Source organism: Globicephala melas, chromosome 12, assembly GCF_963455315.2.
Source record: "Globicephala melas chromosome 12, mGloMel1.2, whole genome shotgun sequence".
Lineage (NCBI taxonomy): Eukaryota > Metazoa > Chordata > Mammalia > Artiodactyla > Delphinidae > Globicephala > Globicephala melas.
In genome coordinates, this window is record NC_083325.1 from 67,611,805 (window position 1) to 67,632,859 (window position 21,055).

Here is a 21,055-nt window from a genome sequence, read left to right on the forward strand (position 1 = left end):
CCCAAAACTCCACTAAAATTTTAGTAAGAAATAAAAATGGTATAAACTCTAAAGAAGAAAGAAAATGATAAAAAAAAAAAGAGAAAAAAAGCTAAAGCTTCCAAAGAAGCTTCCAAAAACGGGGAAAAGGACAAAAACAGAAGAAAGGATGACTCTGAAACTTCTAAACAGCAGCAGTGGAAGCTCAGGATGATAGCTGGCAAACTATGGCCTGAGAGCCACATCCTCCCACCGCCTATTTTTGTACCATTCTGTTGGAACGCAGCCACACCCATTTGTTTACATATTGTCTACGACTGCTTATTCACTACAACAGGAGAGCTGAATAGTTTTGCAACAAGGGACTGTATGACCCATAAAACCAAAATATTTACTACCTGGCCCTTTACAAAAAAAGTTTGCCAAATTGCATTAGACAACAGAGTATCACCCTCAAAATACTGAAAAAATGTGAATTTCAACCTAACACTCCTTATCCCACTAAACTATCATATGAAGTGTAAGGGTAGAAATAAACATATTTCTGGAATGTAAAGTCTCAAAAAATTCACTCCCCAAGAGTCCTCTGTCAAAAAGCTACTGAAGGATGTGCTCCACCAAAACAAATAAGTAAACCAAGAAAAAAAAATGACTTAGTACGAACACCAAATCTTTCTCTTCATAGTATGAAGTCAATAGATGTCTAAAATTGGAAAGATTCATATATTATTTAAAATATGAATATGAACATCAGAAGATACATCTAAAGAAGTCAAAAAAGTTCTTGCCTCTAAAGAACAGGTCTCAGAGTAAGGAAGGGCAAGCCAGGAGAGGGTTTAGCTGTTGTTTTAATAAACCTTATAATACAACTTGACTTATTAAACTAGGTATATGTGTTCACTTTGGTGATTATTAAAAGACATAAAAATAGTATTACCAAATATTAAAAATTATAAAAAAAATTTCATAACTGCCAAAACTTAGAAGCAACCAAGATATCCTTTAGTAGGTGAACGGAGAAATAATGGAGGACTGTGATACCTCCAGACAATGGAGTATTATTCAGTGCTAAAAAGACATGAGCTATCAAGCCATGAAAAGACATGGAAGAAACTTAAATGCAAATTACTAAGTGACAGAAGGCATTATTAAAAGGCTATATACTCTATGATTCCAGCTATCTGACATTCTGGAAAAGGCAAAACTATGGAGACAGTAAAATGGTCAATGGTTGCCAGGGGCTGAGGTGGGAAGGGATGAACAGGTGGAGCACAGAGGATTTTCAGGGCAGTGAAAACACTCTATAATATGGCAATGATGGATACATGCCCTTATACACTTGTCCAAACCCACAGAATATACAACACAAAGAGTGACCCCTAAGGCAAACTATGGACTCTGAGTGATTATGATGTGTCCATGCAGGTGCATCCACTGTAAGAAATGTACACTCTGGTGAAGGGATGTTGATAAAAGGGGAAACTGTGCATGTGTGGGCAGGAGGTACACAGGAAATCTCTGTACCTTCTTCTCAATTTTGCTATGAACCAAAAGCTGCTTTTAAAAAGATCTTTAAAAAATTATTATAAAATTTTTACAATCAAAACAATCTAATATGTGCTAGAATTAATAGATCAATGGGACAAAACAATCCCAAAACAGACTATAGCATTTATAAGAACTTAATTTATATTAAAGGAAGTACAACAAGCCAAAGGGAAAATGACAGATTTAGAGAGAGGAAAAAAACCCCAAAAAACTGTTGCTGAAAAGAGACAAATGCTTTGGCTTCTGCGTAGTCAGGGGGTTCTCTGCCTCTCCTGCTCCCCACACCTCCAGTACTGACAGTTTAGCAAAGATCTGGCTCAGACTACTGAGCTGGCTCAGCAGGAAGGGCTATTCCCATTTTTATATAATCCAACACATGACCCTTGCCCCCCAACTTGCCGTAAAGTATGTAAAAGGGGATGGAGACAGGGTCCTTGCGTATCCATCTTTGTCCTAATCAAGCATGCCTCTCCTTGGAATGATGGGATTTGGGAGGCCACATGCATTCTGTTACAATCTAAGCATTTCTCATGGCTCTGATTTACATCTGCTCTCTGTGTTGCTAATGGTCTTGATCTTGCCCTTAGTCTGCTTGACAGTTGCCAAAATTAGCTAATAGAGTAAAACTAAACTTAAATTCTTATCCTTATACAACTAACCAAATAAACTCCAAATTAAGTAATGTGGTATTTAAAAATTAAAACATTCAAAAGAATAAAATATATAACCTATAATGAATTCTGGATTAGGAAGAACTATCTACCTTAGCATAAAAGCAGTTATAAGAAATTATAAAGGAAAAGTCTTTTAACTGCATAAAACTACGTGTCCAAAAACACTGCAAATGAAGTTCAAAGGCAAATGACAAACTGGGCGAAATATCTGTAATAAATATAAAGGCTTAATATCCTAAAGATGCATTTATTTTTTAAAAACTCATCAGTTTTTTAAAAAGCTAACATCCCAATTTTTAATTGGCAAATAATATGAATAATTATTTCTTGGCAATTGCCAAGATAACACAAAAAATACATGTGCTACAATAGAACATTTTAGGTATCTTATTTCACCACAGTCAGAGTAACATGAATTTAAACAGAAATTTACACCCATCAAATTGGAAAAATTAAAGGAAATTGAGCCATAAAAAATCACATTTTCAAACAATATTTAAAGATTTGAGGAAATTATAATAGGATGTCAGATAAAAATGCAGACTATTTAACTATATATAATCCAAATTTTGTGGAAAAAATAAACAGAAAATACATACAGGTGATTTTATTTTTTTCTCCTTTTTTATGTTTTTTAAATCTAATGTAATGGGCATTTTTTATAAACAAAAATTTTAATAATATACCCCAAAATGAGGCTCCATCTTAAGTGTATGACAAAAGGAAACTGGTGATTTTGATAAATTCATAACAGCTAGCAAATAGTTAACATTTTGGGGGTGCTTACTGGGAACCAAGCACTATTCTAGGTGCTTTATATATTTATCAACACATTTAATTCCCACATGGACTCTTGCGGTATTGCTATCCTCATTTTACAGAAGAAAACTGAGGCACAAGAAGAAAGAAGGTCCCACAGCTGGTAGGTAGAGCAGCTGATTCACACCCAAGCAGTCGGGCTCCAAAGCCCATACTCTTCAACACTGTACCATATACTGCCTTCCCTGTCGAGCTATAAGATGAAATACTGCGCAACCAGGGAAATTAATGTTCTGGGAAAGTACTTCACAACAAGGAAAGATATTCACAACATAGTAAGTGACAAAAGCAAACTGAAATCAATGTGTCAAGGTGTGTGTGTGTGTGTATACGAGAGAAACAGAGAATATAAAATAAAGCAAACATTTGTCTGAAAAAGAATCATCCCAGCTCAGGAGCACAGTAATAAAGTTGGCCTCACTTGCTTTTCCATTTTTCAAGTGTTTCAACCTCTAGAGCTCTGTATTTCCTTGGTAATAAAGAATAAAATCCCTCCTTCATTCATGACACCACCATGAGCAGGATTCAGGAAGGTCTCCAGAGCTAGGTGCCCTCCTAGTAAGACACCCTCTCCCAAGCACAATATTGCTCACAGTAAGAAAAGGGCAGTCACTTCATTTATTACATAAGTAACCGGGGAGAAAGTTTTATTTAAAAATAATAAAAGAGTAAAATTTTATTATTTTAAATTAATTCTCATTAAATTAGATAGTATCTAACTTACCATATTTGGGGGCACATTTAAAGTACTGGACTTTCCCAACACTTCCATTGTTTTTTCCTTCTGGTTCATCCAACTCAATGCCAGCCCACTGCCCACTTGCAAATTCAGTTGTTCCACAAAATCTTAATGTTCCAACCTAAAGAAAACATAAATCAGAGTAACTTTTGAGTACTACCAGTAATTCTAAGTTTCCCACTCTTGCAACTTTATCATGGAAGTCTTTCAAAAACATTCTCTCAGGGCTTCTCTGGTGGCACAGTGGTTGAGAGTCCGCCTGCCAGTGCAAGGGACACGGGTTCATGCCCCGGTCCGGGAAGATCCCACATGTCGTAGAGCGGCTGGGCCCGTGAGCCATGGCCGCTGAGCCTGTGCGTCCGGAGCCTGTGCTCCGCAACGGGAGAGGCCACAACAGTGAGAGGCCCGCGTACCGCAAAAAAAAAAAAAAAAAATTCTCTCAAAGTAGACTTCAGAAGAAGGAAAATATTACCAGGGATAAAAAGAGACATTAAATAATGATAAAAGAGTCAATGGACCAAGAAGGCATAAGAATCCTAAATCTATATGTACCTAACAACTGAGCTCCAAGACATATGAAGTGGAAACTAATAGAACTAAAAAGAGAAATAGACAAATCTACAATCACAGTGAGACTTCAACACACCTCTCTCCATAATCAACAGGCCAAGAAGGCAGAAAACCAGTAAGGATACAGAAAAACTGAAACCTGAAACCAGCTATAAGCCAGTTTGACCTGACATTTATAAAATATTCCATTCAAAACAGCAATACAAGACTTCCCTGGTGGTGCAATGGTTGAGAATCCGCCTGCCATTGCAGGGGACATGGGTTCAAGCCCTGGTCCGGGAAGATCCCACATGCTGCAGAGCAACTAAGCCCGTGCACCACAACTACTGAGCCTGCGCTCTAGAGCCCATGAACCACAACTACTGAGCCTGTGTGCCGCCACAACTACTGAAGCCCACGCGCCCAGAGCCCGTGCTCCGCAACAAGAGAAGCCACTGCAATGAGAAGGCCGCGCACCGCAACGGCCTTCCGCTCGCTCCGCAACCGCCCCCAGCTCGCCGCAATTAGAGAAAGCCCATGCACAGCAACGAAGACCCAATGCAGCCAAAAATAAATAAATAAAATAAATTTATTTTTTTAAAAAAGAGAAACACAGAGAACTAAACACACAAACCCTATCTATACCTAGCACTCTATCCAAAAATTAACTCAGAATTAAATGTAAAACTAAATATAAAACCTAAAACTGTAAACATCTAGAAGAAAACATAGTAGAAAATTTCTCAGATATTCTAAACACACAATCCATGAAATAAAATTTTGATAAAATGAACTTCATGAGAATTTAAAACGCCTGCTCTTTGAAAGACAGTCCTAAGAGAATGAAAAGACAAGCAATAGACTGAGGGTAAATATAAATGAAACAAGACTGGCTCTGAGGTGACAAAGGTAAACGCTGCCTACTGATATACGCATGTTCGTTATATGTTTCTACTTTTGTATAGCTTTAAATTACTCAAAATAAAAAGTAGTAAAATAAAACACAGAATAACTCTTCTAAAAGTCCATTCTCAGACGTAGGACAGGAATACTAAAGAAGCTGAATATTAATCCAAAGGGGACAAAATGCTATGCGTTCATAATTTCTTGGTATTTTAGCTCCACAGATAGGACAACGCAAAACTAACAAATGTCCATGAATGTATTCCTGTGGAAGTTGGTAAATGTCATTCTCAGTGTAATAGTTTGTAGCTTACCTTCCTTTTTGAAGCAACTTTCTTAGTAACTCAAATGTTCAAATTTCAGTGTTTTCTGAGAAAAGTGCATAACACTCCCCACGAAGCCACCCAGATGTTTAGCCGTAGCTATTTTAGAAATTCCACATGCAAGCGCAAATTCCCTGTCCCATTCTCCATACCGAGCTCCCAATTGGCCCCAAAAAGAGAAAAACAGCTCTCCCATAGGAGGTTTTTAAAAAGAGAGAAGGGCAACAAGTGAAAGCCACCTGGAAACTGAGGCTCTGGAGAAAGAGGTGTCCAGAGAATCTTCAGTCGGGTGGCGTTGGGAGTCCTCTTTCCCACATACATTTTCATTACCAGGTTGAAATCATATCTAAGATTTCCCTGTTTGTGGGATCAAGAAGCCAAACACCCAGGAACAGTGAGGGTCACCTTTGCTCCGTTTCTGTGCAGTAGTAGCTGTGGGAGAATCACTACTGAGGAGGGGTGCGAGCGGGGAGCTGCAAGGGAAAACCTGCAGGCTGGATGCCTCTAAATTCACGCGGCAGCTCCACTATGCTCCACTTTTCTCCCATTCAAATAAAGATGTCTTCGTTATTCAGTTTGAATAGTTTATATTCTTAAATTATGCTTTATAGTAACCGTGCATCTAAGTTTCAAGTTTTCCATTAAGTATCCTTCTACCTACATATGGAACTTAAAAAAAAACAACTCAAAACCACACTGCACCCTTGGCACACAGGCCACATAATGACCTTGGACATCGCTTTAGAGACTGCAGCTACTGACTATACCTTCTGTCTTGCAATAACGACACGATCCCCCAGCTTCAGGCCAAGTGACGTCAGCATCACCTTGCTAGTAACACGATCGTAACTTGGAAGCAAGGGCTTTGAGAGATCACACGACAGAGGCACCGCATCGAGCAGCATCTGCTTGATTTCTTTAGCAGTTGCCGCGGCATCGGCCATTTCTAAGGGCATTTCGACCGGGTCTGGGACAACGTCAGCAGGGATCTGTCCTTTGTCATTCTACAAATAAAGAGAAGAGAAATTTTTCAGTTCATATCTGCTCAGAGCTCTACACGGTCATATAAAAGTATTTTTGGAAAAAGTAAGTTAAATTCATCTATCATTTATTTATTCAAAAATATTTACTAAACTTCTACCACCTGCCAGACACCATTCTAAGTGCTAAAGGCACACAGTGAAGAAAACAAAAGCCCCGCCCTCAGAAAGCACACAGCCTGGTGAGAGGCAGAACATAATCACACACATAAAACGTATGGTGTATCGAACGGTAAAAAGTGGCAGAGAGAACAAAGCAGGTTAAGGGGGACAGGGAACACGGGCACAGAGAGGGCTATTCACACACAGGGGTCAGGGAGGGCCTCGCTGCTGAGAGGCACTGGCGCAGAGGTCCAGGGAGGTGAGGGAACACAGGGCAGCTCAGCTGGTGGGGACCGAGGTCCAGGCTCAGGGAAGAGCAGGAAGGCAGTCAGTGGGAAGCGAGCCTGGCTGCACAGGCTGGAGACAGAAGTCACAGGACTGCCTGGCTTCCCAACCCCAGACCCGAGACTCCCTCCCCTCCCCCAGAGCTGCCACCTTGGCTCTGTGACCTCGACCCATCCTGCCCACTCATGGAGTGACTCAGATTTTAAGAACAGAATCTATAGGTTTAATACTTCTAAAATCTGGGCTGGGATTTATCCTGCAGCAAGCAAAAATGGGCAGTCACAGGCCCACTAACATTTGCACAGTGTTTATATAAGCAAAATCCTATCACATAAATTATCTCATTTGGTTATCGCAGCAAGAAAAAGCTTGTGAATAAAACAGATAAAAATTTTTACCTGTTAAGAGTCTGGACTGTAGCAGAAGACACCAACTAAACAAGTAAGATATCACTACCATTTCCAGTTTGCCAATTAGGAAAATTAGGCAAGGAGAGATGAGTGACTCGCTCAGCATCATCTCCATAATCACTGCAGGGATGACACTGCAGTCCATGTCCAGCACCCACTGGACTCTCAGCCCTTCTGCTGCTCTGTGCTGTCCTACCCTCAAACAAGTTCTCTTTCTTCTACGTTCCCTAACCAAAAACTCAGGCTTCATCAGAAAGATTCCAGACTGTAATCTTTTCTTAATAAGATGAACCAAGATTCTTTTGCTCAGAAAACTTTTTCCCTTTCCTTCTCCTCTAATAATTATCTTCAAATGATCCATATGGATAAAAGTATGAGGCTTTTAGAACACATTTAGTTTGCAAGTGCCTCACATTTTTTATTTTAAAATTCAAGTCAGTTTCGTCCTAAGTAAAAACATGGTAGGAAGACATATTATCAAATTTCTGGGACAGTGATGAACTGTTTTGATCCCCGATTTTTTTTTTCAAAGAAAAAGTACAAAATGTAATGAAAATACCTATAGCGCTAATCGTACTCTTGAGAAAAAGACAGAGGGAAGAGAACTTTTTTTAATCAACAAACCTGTCATGATAAGTTGTAAATAAGCTATATTTACAATGAATATTTACTTCAGATTTTTAAGTCCTCACCTTTCTAGAGTAAGTCACACACTTCCATCAATTCCTATATAAAATAAAACTTCTGTTTAAAAAATACTAAATAATAATAAAGTAACAATGATATCATGTTAACATAAGGCGGCTTGTTCATGATTAGCTGTAGAATTCCATTTTCTTCTAAAGTAGTGGCTGTCAGGGTCTGATCCAAGGGCTACTGCTGACCCACATATTGACTGCTTTTTTTTTTAAGTATTAACCTCCAAAATTCGGTAATCTATTAATTCTTTGGGGCCTGAATTGGTAATTTACCTCAATGACACACTTCACTGCATCTTACTGGGTTCAAAATATTCTCTCCACTAATAGGGTCATGTCAACAGTTGTACTAGCAAAAGCAAACACGTATCACCTTCACACTCCAGCCAAACTGAATTACCATCTCCTAGCCTTTGTGCACGCTACTCTCTCTGCCTAACATGCCTTTCTCAGCTTCCTCCTGTACCTGGTTAATTCTTAACTACGTTTAAGCACTCAACATCACTTTTGCCAGGACACACTACAGTAAAACTGACTGCTCTCTTGTCTGTCCTCCCCTCTAGACAATATTCTCTTTGAGGACAGAGATGTATTTGTTGTTGTATTCTCCCAGTGCCCAATAAACAAGAGGACCTGAAGGAAGGAGGGAGGGAAGGAGGAAGAAAGGGGTTGATTAAATAATTAACGGGGTTAAACAGAAAGAAAAGGGGCAAAGAAGTAGGGAGGGAAGGGAAAACAGGAAAGCAGAGAGGGAGCGAGGAAAAGAGGAAGGGAAGAGGCTTTTTCTAACATTGTCCACCCCTGCCCCTTCAAGAGAAGGCACAGACCCAATTAAGAATCCCTGCCAGAGCAAGTCACTGCTATCAATATAACAGAAAAGAACATTGCCAGCCACTTTTGAGAAGACAACAAAATACCAGATGATTTGAAGATTATGAAATTCAATTCTGTGTGTTAACTTTGTAAATGTATAACATTACCCTGAAAAAATAAATGTTTCCTTTAAGTCGATTTTAAAGGTTTACTGCACTGTTAAATATGCATTTTTTAAATTGTCTGAAATAAAACTTCTTTCCAAAAGAATTTAAAATATGATTTAATACAGAAATATAACTTTAATATATGCGCTTTTATTTAACAGCTAAGGTTTTATAAATATACCAAAAGCTTAAATGAAAGATACTTTTAAACTCAAAGATGATACTTTAAAGAGTATTTTACTTATCTGAATGCAAGTAAGGTTTATAGAGCTTATCAATATAAAAGGACTGAAATTCACTGCTATGCCTTAAATTTATTTGAGATAAAAGTTTATCACCATTACTCTTTACATGCAGCACAAAAATATAAATTATTTACCTATATAAGAGCTCTACAACAACATCCAGATTCAACTCTTTCCTGGGAGATAATGTTAGATGTTTTTATTCTTTTAATATTTTTCACTTTTAATTTAACCTCTTACCCTAAATGCAGGGTTTGCTCCATGCTCCAATAAGCATTTCACAGCACCTGCACACAGGTTATATGCAGCAATGTGCAGAGCTGTTCCAAAATTAAAGTCACTGCAAGTGGCATCCACATCTGCAATTAGACATCGCAAGCGTATTAACAACATTTTCAAATTAAGCTAGTATAATGTAAAAGGAGACAGGCTGGGTTTATTTGGGGGAGGAGGGGTATTAGCTATTTATGAGACTTAAACCAACCCACTAAAAGGACGATTCTCACAATGGAACAAACTCTTCATATTACAACCTACTTAACTAATTCTTTTCTTAGTACAATAAAATTTCACTATCAAATGGACTGATATTAGCATGGGTTTTCCAACCATCACAAACTAAACTATATTTTAAAGCAATTAATGGCAATAATTCATATTTGTAAAAGTAACTATCTGAACACACTCTCTCATTAAACCTCTTGCATATTTGCCATGACAACTATAATGTAGTAGGGTTTAGGTCAGGGACTAGCAAACTATGGCCATGGCCAAAATCAACTTACCATCTGTTTTTGTAAATAAAGTTTTATTAGAACACAGCCACATAGTCTCTGTGGCTACTTTCACACCACAACTGCAGAATCAAGTAGTTGCAACAGAGACCATGTGGTCCACAAAACCTAAAATATTTACTATCTGCCTCTTCACGGAAAAAAATAGTAGGTAAAACAATGGAGAATTCTCAAGACAGGAATAAATTAAAGAGTAATTAGACATATGCATCATGCTTACATACTGTATTCATTCACAATACTTTATTCAACAAATGAATTTGGACTTCACAATAAGAATGGGAATCTTGCAATTCTAAAACCATTTTAATAACTTTCAACAAATCATCACGATGTTATACAGCAAATACTCCAGATTTGGGGATTCCATTTTGACTGTTTTTTAGAATATGGGTTTAATATACCTCTGGTTCTGCCAATCCGACCTTAATCTAACTACAGCTCCACCATCCCACACCCTACCTACTATTGTAAACAAACTAAGACATGCTCAGGACACTCTCCTGAGCTATTAAAGACACTGTACTATCAAGAGAGGCTTTCTTCCTAACATCATTCAAAAAGTGAAAAAGTAAAAAGGTAAAGAGGAGATGGACAATTATACAAAGCAGAGGTTAGAAACAGACATTCTGGGAAATTTATCTATGCCATCTCTAAAACAAGTCTTCTACAAATGGAGAAAACACTGCATACAACTTTTAACTTAAAGTAATACTACTGCACTTGCCCTCATTTTTTTCTCAAAAGAAAACTGACCCCCTGAGAGGACCCAGAGAGAATGTCTAAATACAGGACTGTGATTTAGATATTATGATGTTCAATTTTAGGATAGCATCATTAAGACAGGAAGAAAAAAAAATGAAAATCTATCCCTTAATGGAATCACAGAATTTCAGAACTGAATGCCACCTAAAATAAATATTCTTCATGATTTCAATGTTTAGCTCTGAAGGTTTTATTGCTCTATTTCTGGCTACAAGTAAGACAAAAGAAGTATACATAGATTCAATTACACTTTATAAAATCCATGTTATACTGGGGGACTTGAAGAGATATAAAAGGCCAGAGAACACTTTATTTTGTTTCTCTTTATACTAAGTCTTCTGTGAAAGGATAGTAACTAATCTTCAATAAAGAAAAGTTAAACTGTTTCTGAAAAATAAAATGGGATTGGAGGTCACATGGAACAAGATGGATTAGAAGTAAAAGTATCTTTGAATTATAATTTTTATGCCACTAATAAAGTATTCAATTAATAACATCTAATGGAGATCTTACAGTACTTGCCTTTTGGTTTAGATGTCTTCAAAATCACTCTTATAAGTTCAGGGACATCAAAATAAGCAGCATAATGCAAAGCATTCATATTTGTCCAGCGACTCCGCAAACTAACATCTGCTCCCAGATCGATAAGTTGAGTTGCAAACTTTACAGCTGTATCAACATCACCTAGAGAAGGTTTTCTAAATTATTTTTCTTCAGTACAAATTCCAGTGGATGGCCATCTACTACCTCATCTAAAAAGCCAATGCAAACAGCGTACTGAATATACACTTACAACTCAAAAAATGTAACAAGGAATTTATTCCAGGAAAATAATCAAACCCAAGGGCAGATAAAACACTTGGCTGTAAAGATGTTCATCACAGCACTTTTTATTATGAATAAAATTTTGAAACAACCTAAAAGTACAATAATAAGACACTGGTTAAATAAATTATGAGACATCCATATAATGCAACACTACAGAGCCATTAAAACCAGGGCTACACAGAGTGCACTCTGTGGACCACTGACGGTCCCAAACTGTAATTCATACTTTTTATAACTCTTTTCTTTTTCCCTATGTAATCATTTCTTCTGAATAAATTAACTGAAATATAATTTTAGGCTTTTGAAAAATACTTGGGCTTGTATTTTGTCTTTATCTCATTTTTCTATTACAAACTCATTTTTATTTTATTTTACAAAAGTATCACTCCATGATGGATTAGAGAAAAAAAAAAAAAAGTCCTTCACTATCAAGTTTAAGAAGCACTGTATCAGACTATTGAAACAGGGAGAGATGTTCACAGTATATAATTAAGTAAGAGGCAGGTGTAAAAAATAGTAAAGAACAGGCGAATATCAATTTTGGAAACTATGCACATATGTTATGTATGTAGGAACAGACCTTAGACAGACCTAAAGACCAGGTCTGTAGGATTGGGACTGCCTGGAAGACAGAGCATGGATTGTCAAACCTTGCCATAAACTCCAGGTGTTACCAGTTACTCTCACCTAGCAAACAGGCTGGTATGAAGCCTGTTCCAGAAAAGTTGGGAGGTACCAGGAGATTATAAAGACTCCCTTGAGAAAAGGGAGGAAAGGCAACAAGGTGTGTGGAAGACCTAACTGAATCCTCGCCTATTCAGGGAATATTATTATCATCAGCCAGGTGCCCTCCCAGGGACTCTGGTTGGCACAAACACAGTTATACAAGTACAAATACAGATGTCTTAAGCCATTAACAGATTCACCACACACTTACCAATACCATGAGCTCCAGATTTGCAAGTATAATGTAAAAGAGTCATATCTGTCAATCCATCTCTGTCATTCACGTTGCAACCTCTCTTAAGAATCTGCGGAAACCAAGGAAGATATTATTACAACATAACGTCTACTGATTTCAAACCAATGCTGGGAAACCAAGTTAGTCTATCTTATTAAATTAGTTCTCAGTAAAATGAGTAGACAGAACTGGCTTCTCTTAAGGATAAATTTTAAGTCTGTACCCTACAACAAAAATGAAAACTGAACTTGTCACCAGACGGAAGGAAATTCTTAAAGAGTATTCCAAAGTAATTTGGCACCCCAATATATTCCTTAACTTCTCAAAGGACAAGCAAATTTCCTTTCTAATGGGAGTAATGGTATTTTAAAAAAGTATAAGCTCCCTCTTCTTACAACGAGACAGTATGCTGGTCAAGGAACCCAGCACTATTCTTTTATCCCTCTTTCAAAAAATCAAATATTTTTTAAAATTATATTTAAGCCTAGATCTTTACCAAGCCACCCCAAAGTATAGGTAAATGTGACAGTAATCAAATCACCTCATGAAAGTATATTTTTAAATTTACAAAATCAACTTGTACAAAGAAAAAAGGCTCCCTCTGCTCCCACCAAGAGTCAGATGTCAGAACTCCATATGCAAGGGAGTGAGGAGCATGAGGGAATAATGGAAAGAACGTACTAACTCACTGCTCCATGAAAACCTATGAAGAACAAGCATCAGCATCTTTAAAAGGTTTCCCCTTTATCACCACCTTTCCATTCAGATGGGGGAAAAAAATCTATACAATTAACAATCCTAACAATACAAGACTTAACAACGTTAGAACTCCTTACCTCATTTCCAATAACGTCAATATTTTGCTGGACCTGAGGAACCCACTGTCTTAAAATGGCAAATAATTCTGATACAGAAGTTTTGGGATCGAAGAGAATTTCCTGGCATGATGTATCATTAGGATCAAAGAAAGAAAACTCTGTTTGAAATTTAAAAGGTGTAAGTTAAATTTGTTAAAATTTCAAAATAAATACATTGAAAATAATAAACAAGACCAGGACTCAAATGACACAAAATATTTTTAGGTGCAGAAAAAGTAGATTTACCTTAAGCAATTCTCAAAACCAAAGTCAGGACCACCAAAAATTATGAGGCATTTCTGAACTGCTATGAGAATGCAGTCACATTCATCACACTACATCTTATCACAAATGAAACAAAAATCTGAGCGTACTGATCTTAAACGCCGAAGTTTCCAAGAACTTCTAAAGCACAGAAAATCTGTCAAATTTTATAGGTATTTTCACCTCTCAAAACATAAACATGTCATGAACAGTAGATCCACATCCATGATTAAAACATACATAATAGAAAGAAATATGCCAAAATCTCAACAGTGTACTAGAACAATGTGTAATTTTAAGTATTCTTTTTACTTCTCTGTTTTCCTTATTTTCTATAATAAACAGGCATTACTTTGAAGCCTTGGGACAGAGTGATTGGGTTATTTTGGAGTATGTATCAGTAAAGACATGGAATACTAGACACAATTGAACATGATTTTTAAATCTTTTAAAACTTCCTTAAGATTCAGAGAGAACAGATCATCCTATGGCTAGAGAATAAAAGAGAATAGAAGAAAATCAGATTCTACTATCTTGAACAATCTATAAGAAGGTAGGGAATCTAAAAAACCAGAAGCATCTAAAGAAGAGAAGCATTAGAGAAGCAGTATTTGCTGAGTGCTTACAATTTACCAAACACCTTACAAATCTTCCCAGACACCTTACCTGACAGGTATTATTATTCTCATTTTGCAGATAAGGAAACCAAAGCTCAGACTAAATAACACCTGCTCAAACTCACACAGCTAGTAAGTGGCAGATTTGGGGTAGAAAATCAGGTCTGCCTCCAAAGTCTATCTTCTTTCCTCTATTATGCTGTCTCCCCAAGAGAATTCACTATTGAGCTCAGATTTTAACAGCATATGTGAGTAGCAGGATTTGTGTGGCTTTTTTATTTTCTTCTTTGTGTCTTTATTGATTTTCCAAAATTATACTATGTACACACAGCTCTTACTTTTAGAATCAGGGTAACTGAACGATGAAAGGAGAAGCACAAAACCAAGGACGTGTATAAAAGTAGAGCAGTCCGGGCTTCCCTGGTGGTGCAGTGGTTGAGAGTCCACCTGCTGATGCAGGGGACGCGGGTTCGTGCCCCAGTCCGGGAAGATCCCACATGCCGCGGAGCGGCTAGGCCCGTGAGCCATGGCCGCTGAGCCTGCACATCCGGAGCCTGTGCTGCGCAACGGGAGAGGCCACAAAAGTGAGAGGCCCTCGTACCGCAAAAAAAAAAAAGTAGAGCAGTCCATCAGAAGAGAATCAGAAAGACTAAAACTAAGAGCATGTACTATTCAAAATCTCAGAGAACAAAATGGTCCTCTACAAACAGAAGAGTCAGAAGAGAATCAGTATGCAACACAGATACCAATTTCTCAAAGATTTGCGTGTGTTTCCTATAAATAGCAGTTTACTGGAATTTTTTTTTGGTCTAATTGATTCAGCCATTCAATAAATATTTATGGATCAGTGACATTTCTAGGCATTGGGCATTTCTAGTAGAGAAATTCCTAAATATATACCTAAACAGACTCTTCTGCATGTGTCTACAGGAGACATGTACAGGAATGCTTATTCTAGCACTGGTTATAATAGCAAAATAACTGGGAAACTGAAACATCTCTCCATAGAGGATGTATAGAAAGTGGTATATCCATAGGATGGATTCGATGCTTTCTTACAACTAAATAAATGAATTCGATATCTACATTATGAATTGATAAGGATAGGTCTCAAAAAAACATACTGATCAATAAAATAAGTTGAAGAATAATATACAACATCTATCATTTCCATAAAATTACAAACACACAAAACAATCCTATATACTGTTTATGGATGCTCATATATGTAGTAAATGTATAATTAAATGGTCTGCAATCTTCACACTAAACATAAGATGGTGGTTGCCTCTGGGGAGCAAGGAAAACGGAACCAGAAAGGAAAATGGAGGGAATTTCAACTTTAAGGTTTTAATTCTTATAATTGAAAAACAGGAGCTAAAGGAAATAAGATACTATGCTAATAATTATCCTTTCTGATGGTGGATATGTGTGACACATGTTTGCTATCACTATATTTTCTGCATTTTTAAATGACTTCCCATTTTTAAAAAATGAAACACAATGGAAAAAGAACATAATAACAATAAAAGTGCCAATAAATGTGTAAGGCTTATTTAAAGAAAACTGAAGTGGTGGGTGACTTAAATGGAGAGATACATCATGTTCCTGGACTGGAAGATAAAATATTTAAGGCTGTCAATTTTCCCAACAACAATTATTTTAAATAATTTCAATTTTAATCAATCAATATTTCACCAAGATTTATTTGTGGGAGGAGACAGACAAAATTATTCTACTGCTCATCTGTGCCAGAGCTTCTCAAACATTAACGTAGATAGGAATCACCTAGGGATCTTGTTACGATGTAGATTCCAATCCAGTAAGTCTCAGGTGGGGGCAGGGACTGCATTCTAACAAGCTCCCAGTGATGCCAATGCCACTAGACTAAGTACTACGTGATGAGAAGCAAATATCTAGACAGTAAATGTAAGAGAAATGAGCAAGAACATTTTAACTAAGAACAATAATGATCAGAGTAGGGGGTAGGGGACACTAGCCTAATAAATACTAAAGCATATAATAATGCTTCTGTAATTATATACTGAGATAATGACAAACAGCAGACAGCTCATTTAAATACTAATGATAATATGTTATAAAGTGTCTAATAGGTGCCAGGAACTGTTCTATGCACTTTACATATATTACCTAATTTAATCTTCATGACAGCCATATGAGGTAGGTACTTTTTTTTTTTTTGATGTAGGTACTATTATTGTTCTCATTTTATCAAAGAAAAAACAAAGGAATACAGAAAGTAAGCCATTTGCCCAAGATCACACAACTGTGAAGTGTGTGAACCTGTTGAGTCAGGATCCTCAATCCTGTTGAGTCAGGATTGACCTATAATCCAAACTCACCTATAATCTTAAACTCTAAGCTATACTACATATTAACAAATCTAACTACACCCAAATTTTAAGCTTCCACACAGAAAAAAAAAAAAAAGTTTTAATCAAAAGAAAGGAGGTGAAGGGTAGATGGGAAGGATACCCCACCAAGTCAAGATGGAATAACAGGGACCATATGTGTTCTTATTTCTGAAACAACCAAAAAACAACAACAACAAAGGAAAGAGATGAAATGAGGTTTCCAAGACACTGGACATCAGTTAATGAAAGACACAATCCCTAAGAGACAGGATACAAACAAGGGAGTCTCACAACTGCCCCCATGTCTCTGCCCTGAGACTTTCCAGATTTCAGCAGAGAGAGAGGGAAACCAAGAAAAAGCCCAGCAGACTCCTTGAGTTGCGGAGACAAAGCTGAGAGCTCAAGGAAATAAGGCAGCTAGAGTTCACAGGGCAGTGTATCAGACAGGAGAGAGATGCAAAGCAAGAGAACCCCAAAGATCTGAAGGGAGTCCCCCTTGAGTATTTAATATATGCTTGTGAGGAAAAACCTGAGGTAAGCGAAAGAACCATCCAAAAGAATTAGAGGGATTAGTGCCCAGTGATCATACAGAGCCTAGAACTGTGCTTGTTCCCGCTAAAAAGAGTGAGAAAAAAATTCATCAGGCTTTGGGTAGAGTACTCAGTAGTGAGGAGTAATTAGCCCCAGATTAGCACTGCTCCAGAACCACCTAACAAATCATAAAGGCAAGATCTGAAAAGGTCAAACACTTTCCAAGTAATTTAACTGCATCCCAGAACAAAGCTCAGGAATATTTACAGAAACAGAAAAATATCCAGCACCCAGCAGGTAAAATTCACAATGTCTGGCATCCAATCAAAGACTACCAGGCCTGCAAAGGGAAAAACGTGACCCATAATCAGGGGAATAGTCGATCAAAACAGATCTAGAGTTGACACAAATATTATAATTAACAGAAAAGGACATTAAAACAGCCATTATAACTGTATTCCAAATGTTCAAAAGGTTAAACAGACCCAAATCAAACTTTAGTGATGAAAACTACATCTGAGATGAAAACTACACTGGATGAGATCATCAGCTGATTAGACACTGCAGAAGAAATGATTAATGAACCTGAAGACAGAGCAATAGAAACTACCCAAAATGAAATACAAAGAGAAAAAGAGTTCTTGAAATATGAAAAAAAGGCATCAGTGAGCTGTGGGAAAACTTCAAGTGGTCTAATATTTGTGTAACTGGAGTGTCTGAAAAGGAGGAGGGGCAGAAAAAGTATTTGAAGAAATAACGATTATCCAAACTTGATGAAAATTGAAACCTACAGACCCAAGAAGCTTAACAGTCCCCAAGCATAAGAACATAAAGAAAATTACACCAGGGCACATCACAGTAAAATTACTCAAAACCTATGATAAACAGAAAATCTTAAAAGCAGTCAGGAAAAAAAGATCATTACATACAGAGAAACAAAAATGACAGCAGATTTCCCATCAAGACAAGTGGGAACACAGTGAAGCAACATCTTTAAGCACTGAAAGAAAAAACTATCAACCTAGAATTCTATACCTAACAAATATATTTTTCAAAAGAGACGATGACATAAAGATGTTTTCAGACATATAAAAGCTGAAAGGATTCCTCACCAGCAGATATGCACTGCAAGAAACATTAAAGGAAGCCCTTCAGGCAGAAGGAATGTGGCATCAGATGAAAATCTGGTCTGCACAAAGGAATGAATAACACTAGAAATGGTAACTATGTGGGTAAATAAGATTTTTTTGTTATTATTATTGCTTAAATCTCTTTAAGAGATAACTTCACTGTTTATGTAAAAATAATAACAATACACTTGGGGACTTTTAATACATGTAAACTGACTCTGAAGGCATTCAAAGCAAAATTGAGTCCAAAAATCTTTGTAGTCTTGCAGGGTAACCACCTTGAGGGTCAACACTGAGCTGAATGTCTAAGCTCTGGTTTGTGTGGGTTGGTTTCTTTTTCTTTGTTTCTTGATTTTAATCTCAGTCTCAGTCTCACATTCAATGGCTCCCATTACATTTAGGATAAAATACAAATTCCCTACCAAGACCTAAATGATCCTGCCTGGTCTGGCCCCTGCCTTTTCCTCTCCAACTTCATCTCCTGCCATTCTGCCCTTCAACCACTTTGCTTCTCAGCCTCAAAGGCCTTCCACTATTTCTTAGGACACACCAAAGTTTTTTCCCCGACTCTGTGCCTTTGATTTCCTATCCTTCTGCCTGGAACACTTCTCTCCAGGCTCTTCTCTCAACCAGCTGCTTCTGATTCTCCAGATGACCAGCCCATCTAAAACAGCCTCTCTGCTCCCTTATCCTCTGCCGCAGCACCCTGTTGCTTTTCTCCACAGAATTCATCATAATCTATAATATTTATGATTGGTTTCTTCATTTGTTTGTTTATTGTCTGTTTTCCCTCCTAGAATGTCCGTCTTGGTCACCGTGCTATCCCCAGCATCTAGGACAGTACCTAGCATATAACAGGCCCTCAACAAATACTTACTCAATAAATACAACCCTGGATGCCACATTTTGAGGAGACACTGCCTGACTACAGCATACTAAGAAGAAAACAACTAGAGTGAAAAAGGTCTAGAAATCCTGACAATGAGAGACTGGTGAAGGAACCAGATATGTGTAGTCTAAAGAAGTACAGACTTAATTTAAAATGTCCAAATTATCTTCAAATATTTGAAGGCCATCATATAAAGAAGTGTTTGTTCTACATACCAAACCAGTTAGCCAAAGTCTCAAGGAGACATACTTTGAGTCCATATACAAAAACAATTTTCTCACAACTAAAACTTTAACAATGAAATGGACTATTTCATTAGTTTCCCACTATTGACAATATCCAAGCAGCTGAATGGTTATCTATCAGAGAACCTGAAAACATAATTTCTATACTGGGAAATGAGTCGGGAAAGCTGAACTATAGGTCCATTCAGATTCTAAGAATCTATCGTTCTAAGAATACAGGCAATTTTTAATTTCACTTATACAAAGGGAACAATATCCATTATCACCTTTCATCCAATGTATTTATTCAACAAACACTGAACAACTAACATCAACAAATGACTACATTAGCCCAATGAGATAAACAAAAACAAAACATGATTCTACTCCATCCAAAGAGCTATAGTCTGGGAAAGGAAATAAGACAGTTATGACTCAAGACAGAATGAGGGAAGTGCCATTAGCAAGGTACAAAGTGCTTTTCAAGGTTTTTCCCGCATAACTGATTTTGTTGTATCTGAAAATCAATATCCAGTCAATTTTTGTAAACACTGCAAATAACTCCCAAGATCTAGTAGGCACAGGTTTTATGTAACACCTTTGATGACTGCAAGGCAAGCTGCTATAGAATATGAACACATAAAATAGCATACCTGGAGATGAGTAGTTATTAGAATGGATATGACTAAAAAGACAAATTCACAATCCAATCATTTTATATTCACTAATATTTAAAAATTGCATTATCTCTACCTCCAAAGACAATTTGAAATGGTGGCCCAATATTTTACTTGAAAAACTCTAACTAAATTAGAAATGTAACACATCCATCAAGCTTACCTCCTGGTTTTCTTTTATTCCTTTATCAACTACCTGATAAAATAGGGTCCTGGGGAAATAAGTCTAAATAGATAAAAAACTAGAATACTCCTAAATTTACATTTTACAAAGAACATTTAAATGAACCAATTTAAATATGAATCAATCTCACGCCATGTTCCAGGGAAAGGTCTCACCCTCTCTAAGTACAGGGCTTTTATTGTTTTGTTTTACTATACTTTGTGTATACACTGATAATTACAATGGGAGACAACTGAAACAGGATCCAAATTAGGCTTGCTTGTGTATTAAAACACATCACTTGTTGTTACATTGTCACCCAAGTTTGGATCATTTCAGCAGTGATTATTTGGTTTGTTAATTGGAATCCCAGTATTGCAGAGACAACAGGGCCCTTAAAGATGGCTAGTGCACTGTGCTTTTATGTCTTTTTTTTCTTTTTCAGTACATGGCTTTTTAAGCAAGTCAATATATTTAACCAAAATAAATACATCAATAGCAGAAGAATGCTAGATGTCTAAGCACCACTGTATTCTAAAAATAAAATCCTCTGAATCCACCATGGTGCTTAAAATGAACGTTTTTACATAATAAAAATGATGACAGCAGAAATAAAGCGTTTAGCTTAAGAGGCAGAAAAAGCAATAAGCAATTGTTATTTTTGAAAAAGGAAAATTTAGCAATTT

The 21,055-nt window shown here is 37.0% G+C and overlaps 1 protein-coding gene across 4 annotated transcripts in view; it reads right to left on the reverse strand.

Moving 5' to 3' along the window:
- CLIP4 (CAP-Gly domain containing linker protein family member 4) overlaps positions 1-21,055 on the reverse strand; it is a 64,973-nt gene that overhangs the window by 38,672 nt on the left and 5,246 nt on the right. For all 4 annotated transcript variants that reach the window (XM_030858038.2, XM_070046812.1, XM_030858035.2 and 1 more), the window contains 6 exons: positions 13,479-13,618; positions 12,619-12,712; positions 11,376-11,537; positions 9,535-9,653; positions 6,302-6,538; positions 3,745-3,880 (listed from right to left, as the gene is read on the reverse strand). In XM_030858038.2, coding sequence (XP_030713898.1) covers positions 3,745-3,880; positions 6,302-6,538; positions 9,535-9,653; positions 11,376-11,537; positions 12,619-12,712; positions 13,479-13,618 — 888 coding nt within the window. The remainder of the gene's footprint in view (positions 1-3,744; positions 3,881-6,301; positions 6,539-9,534; positions 9,654-11,375; positions 11,538-12,618; positions 12,713-13,478; positions 13,619-21,055) is intronic.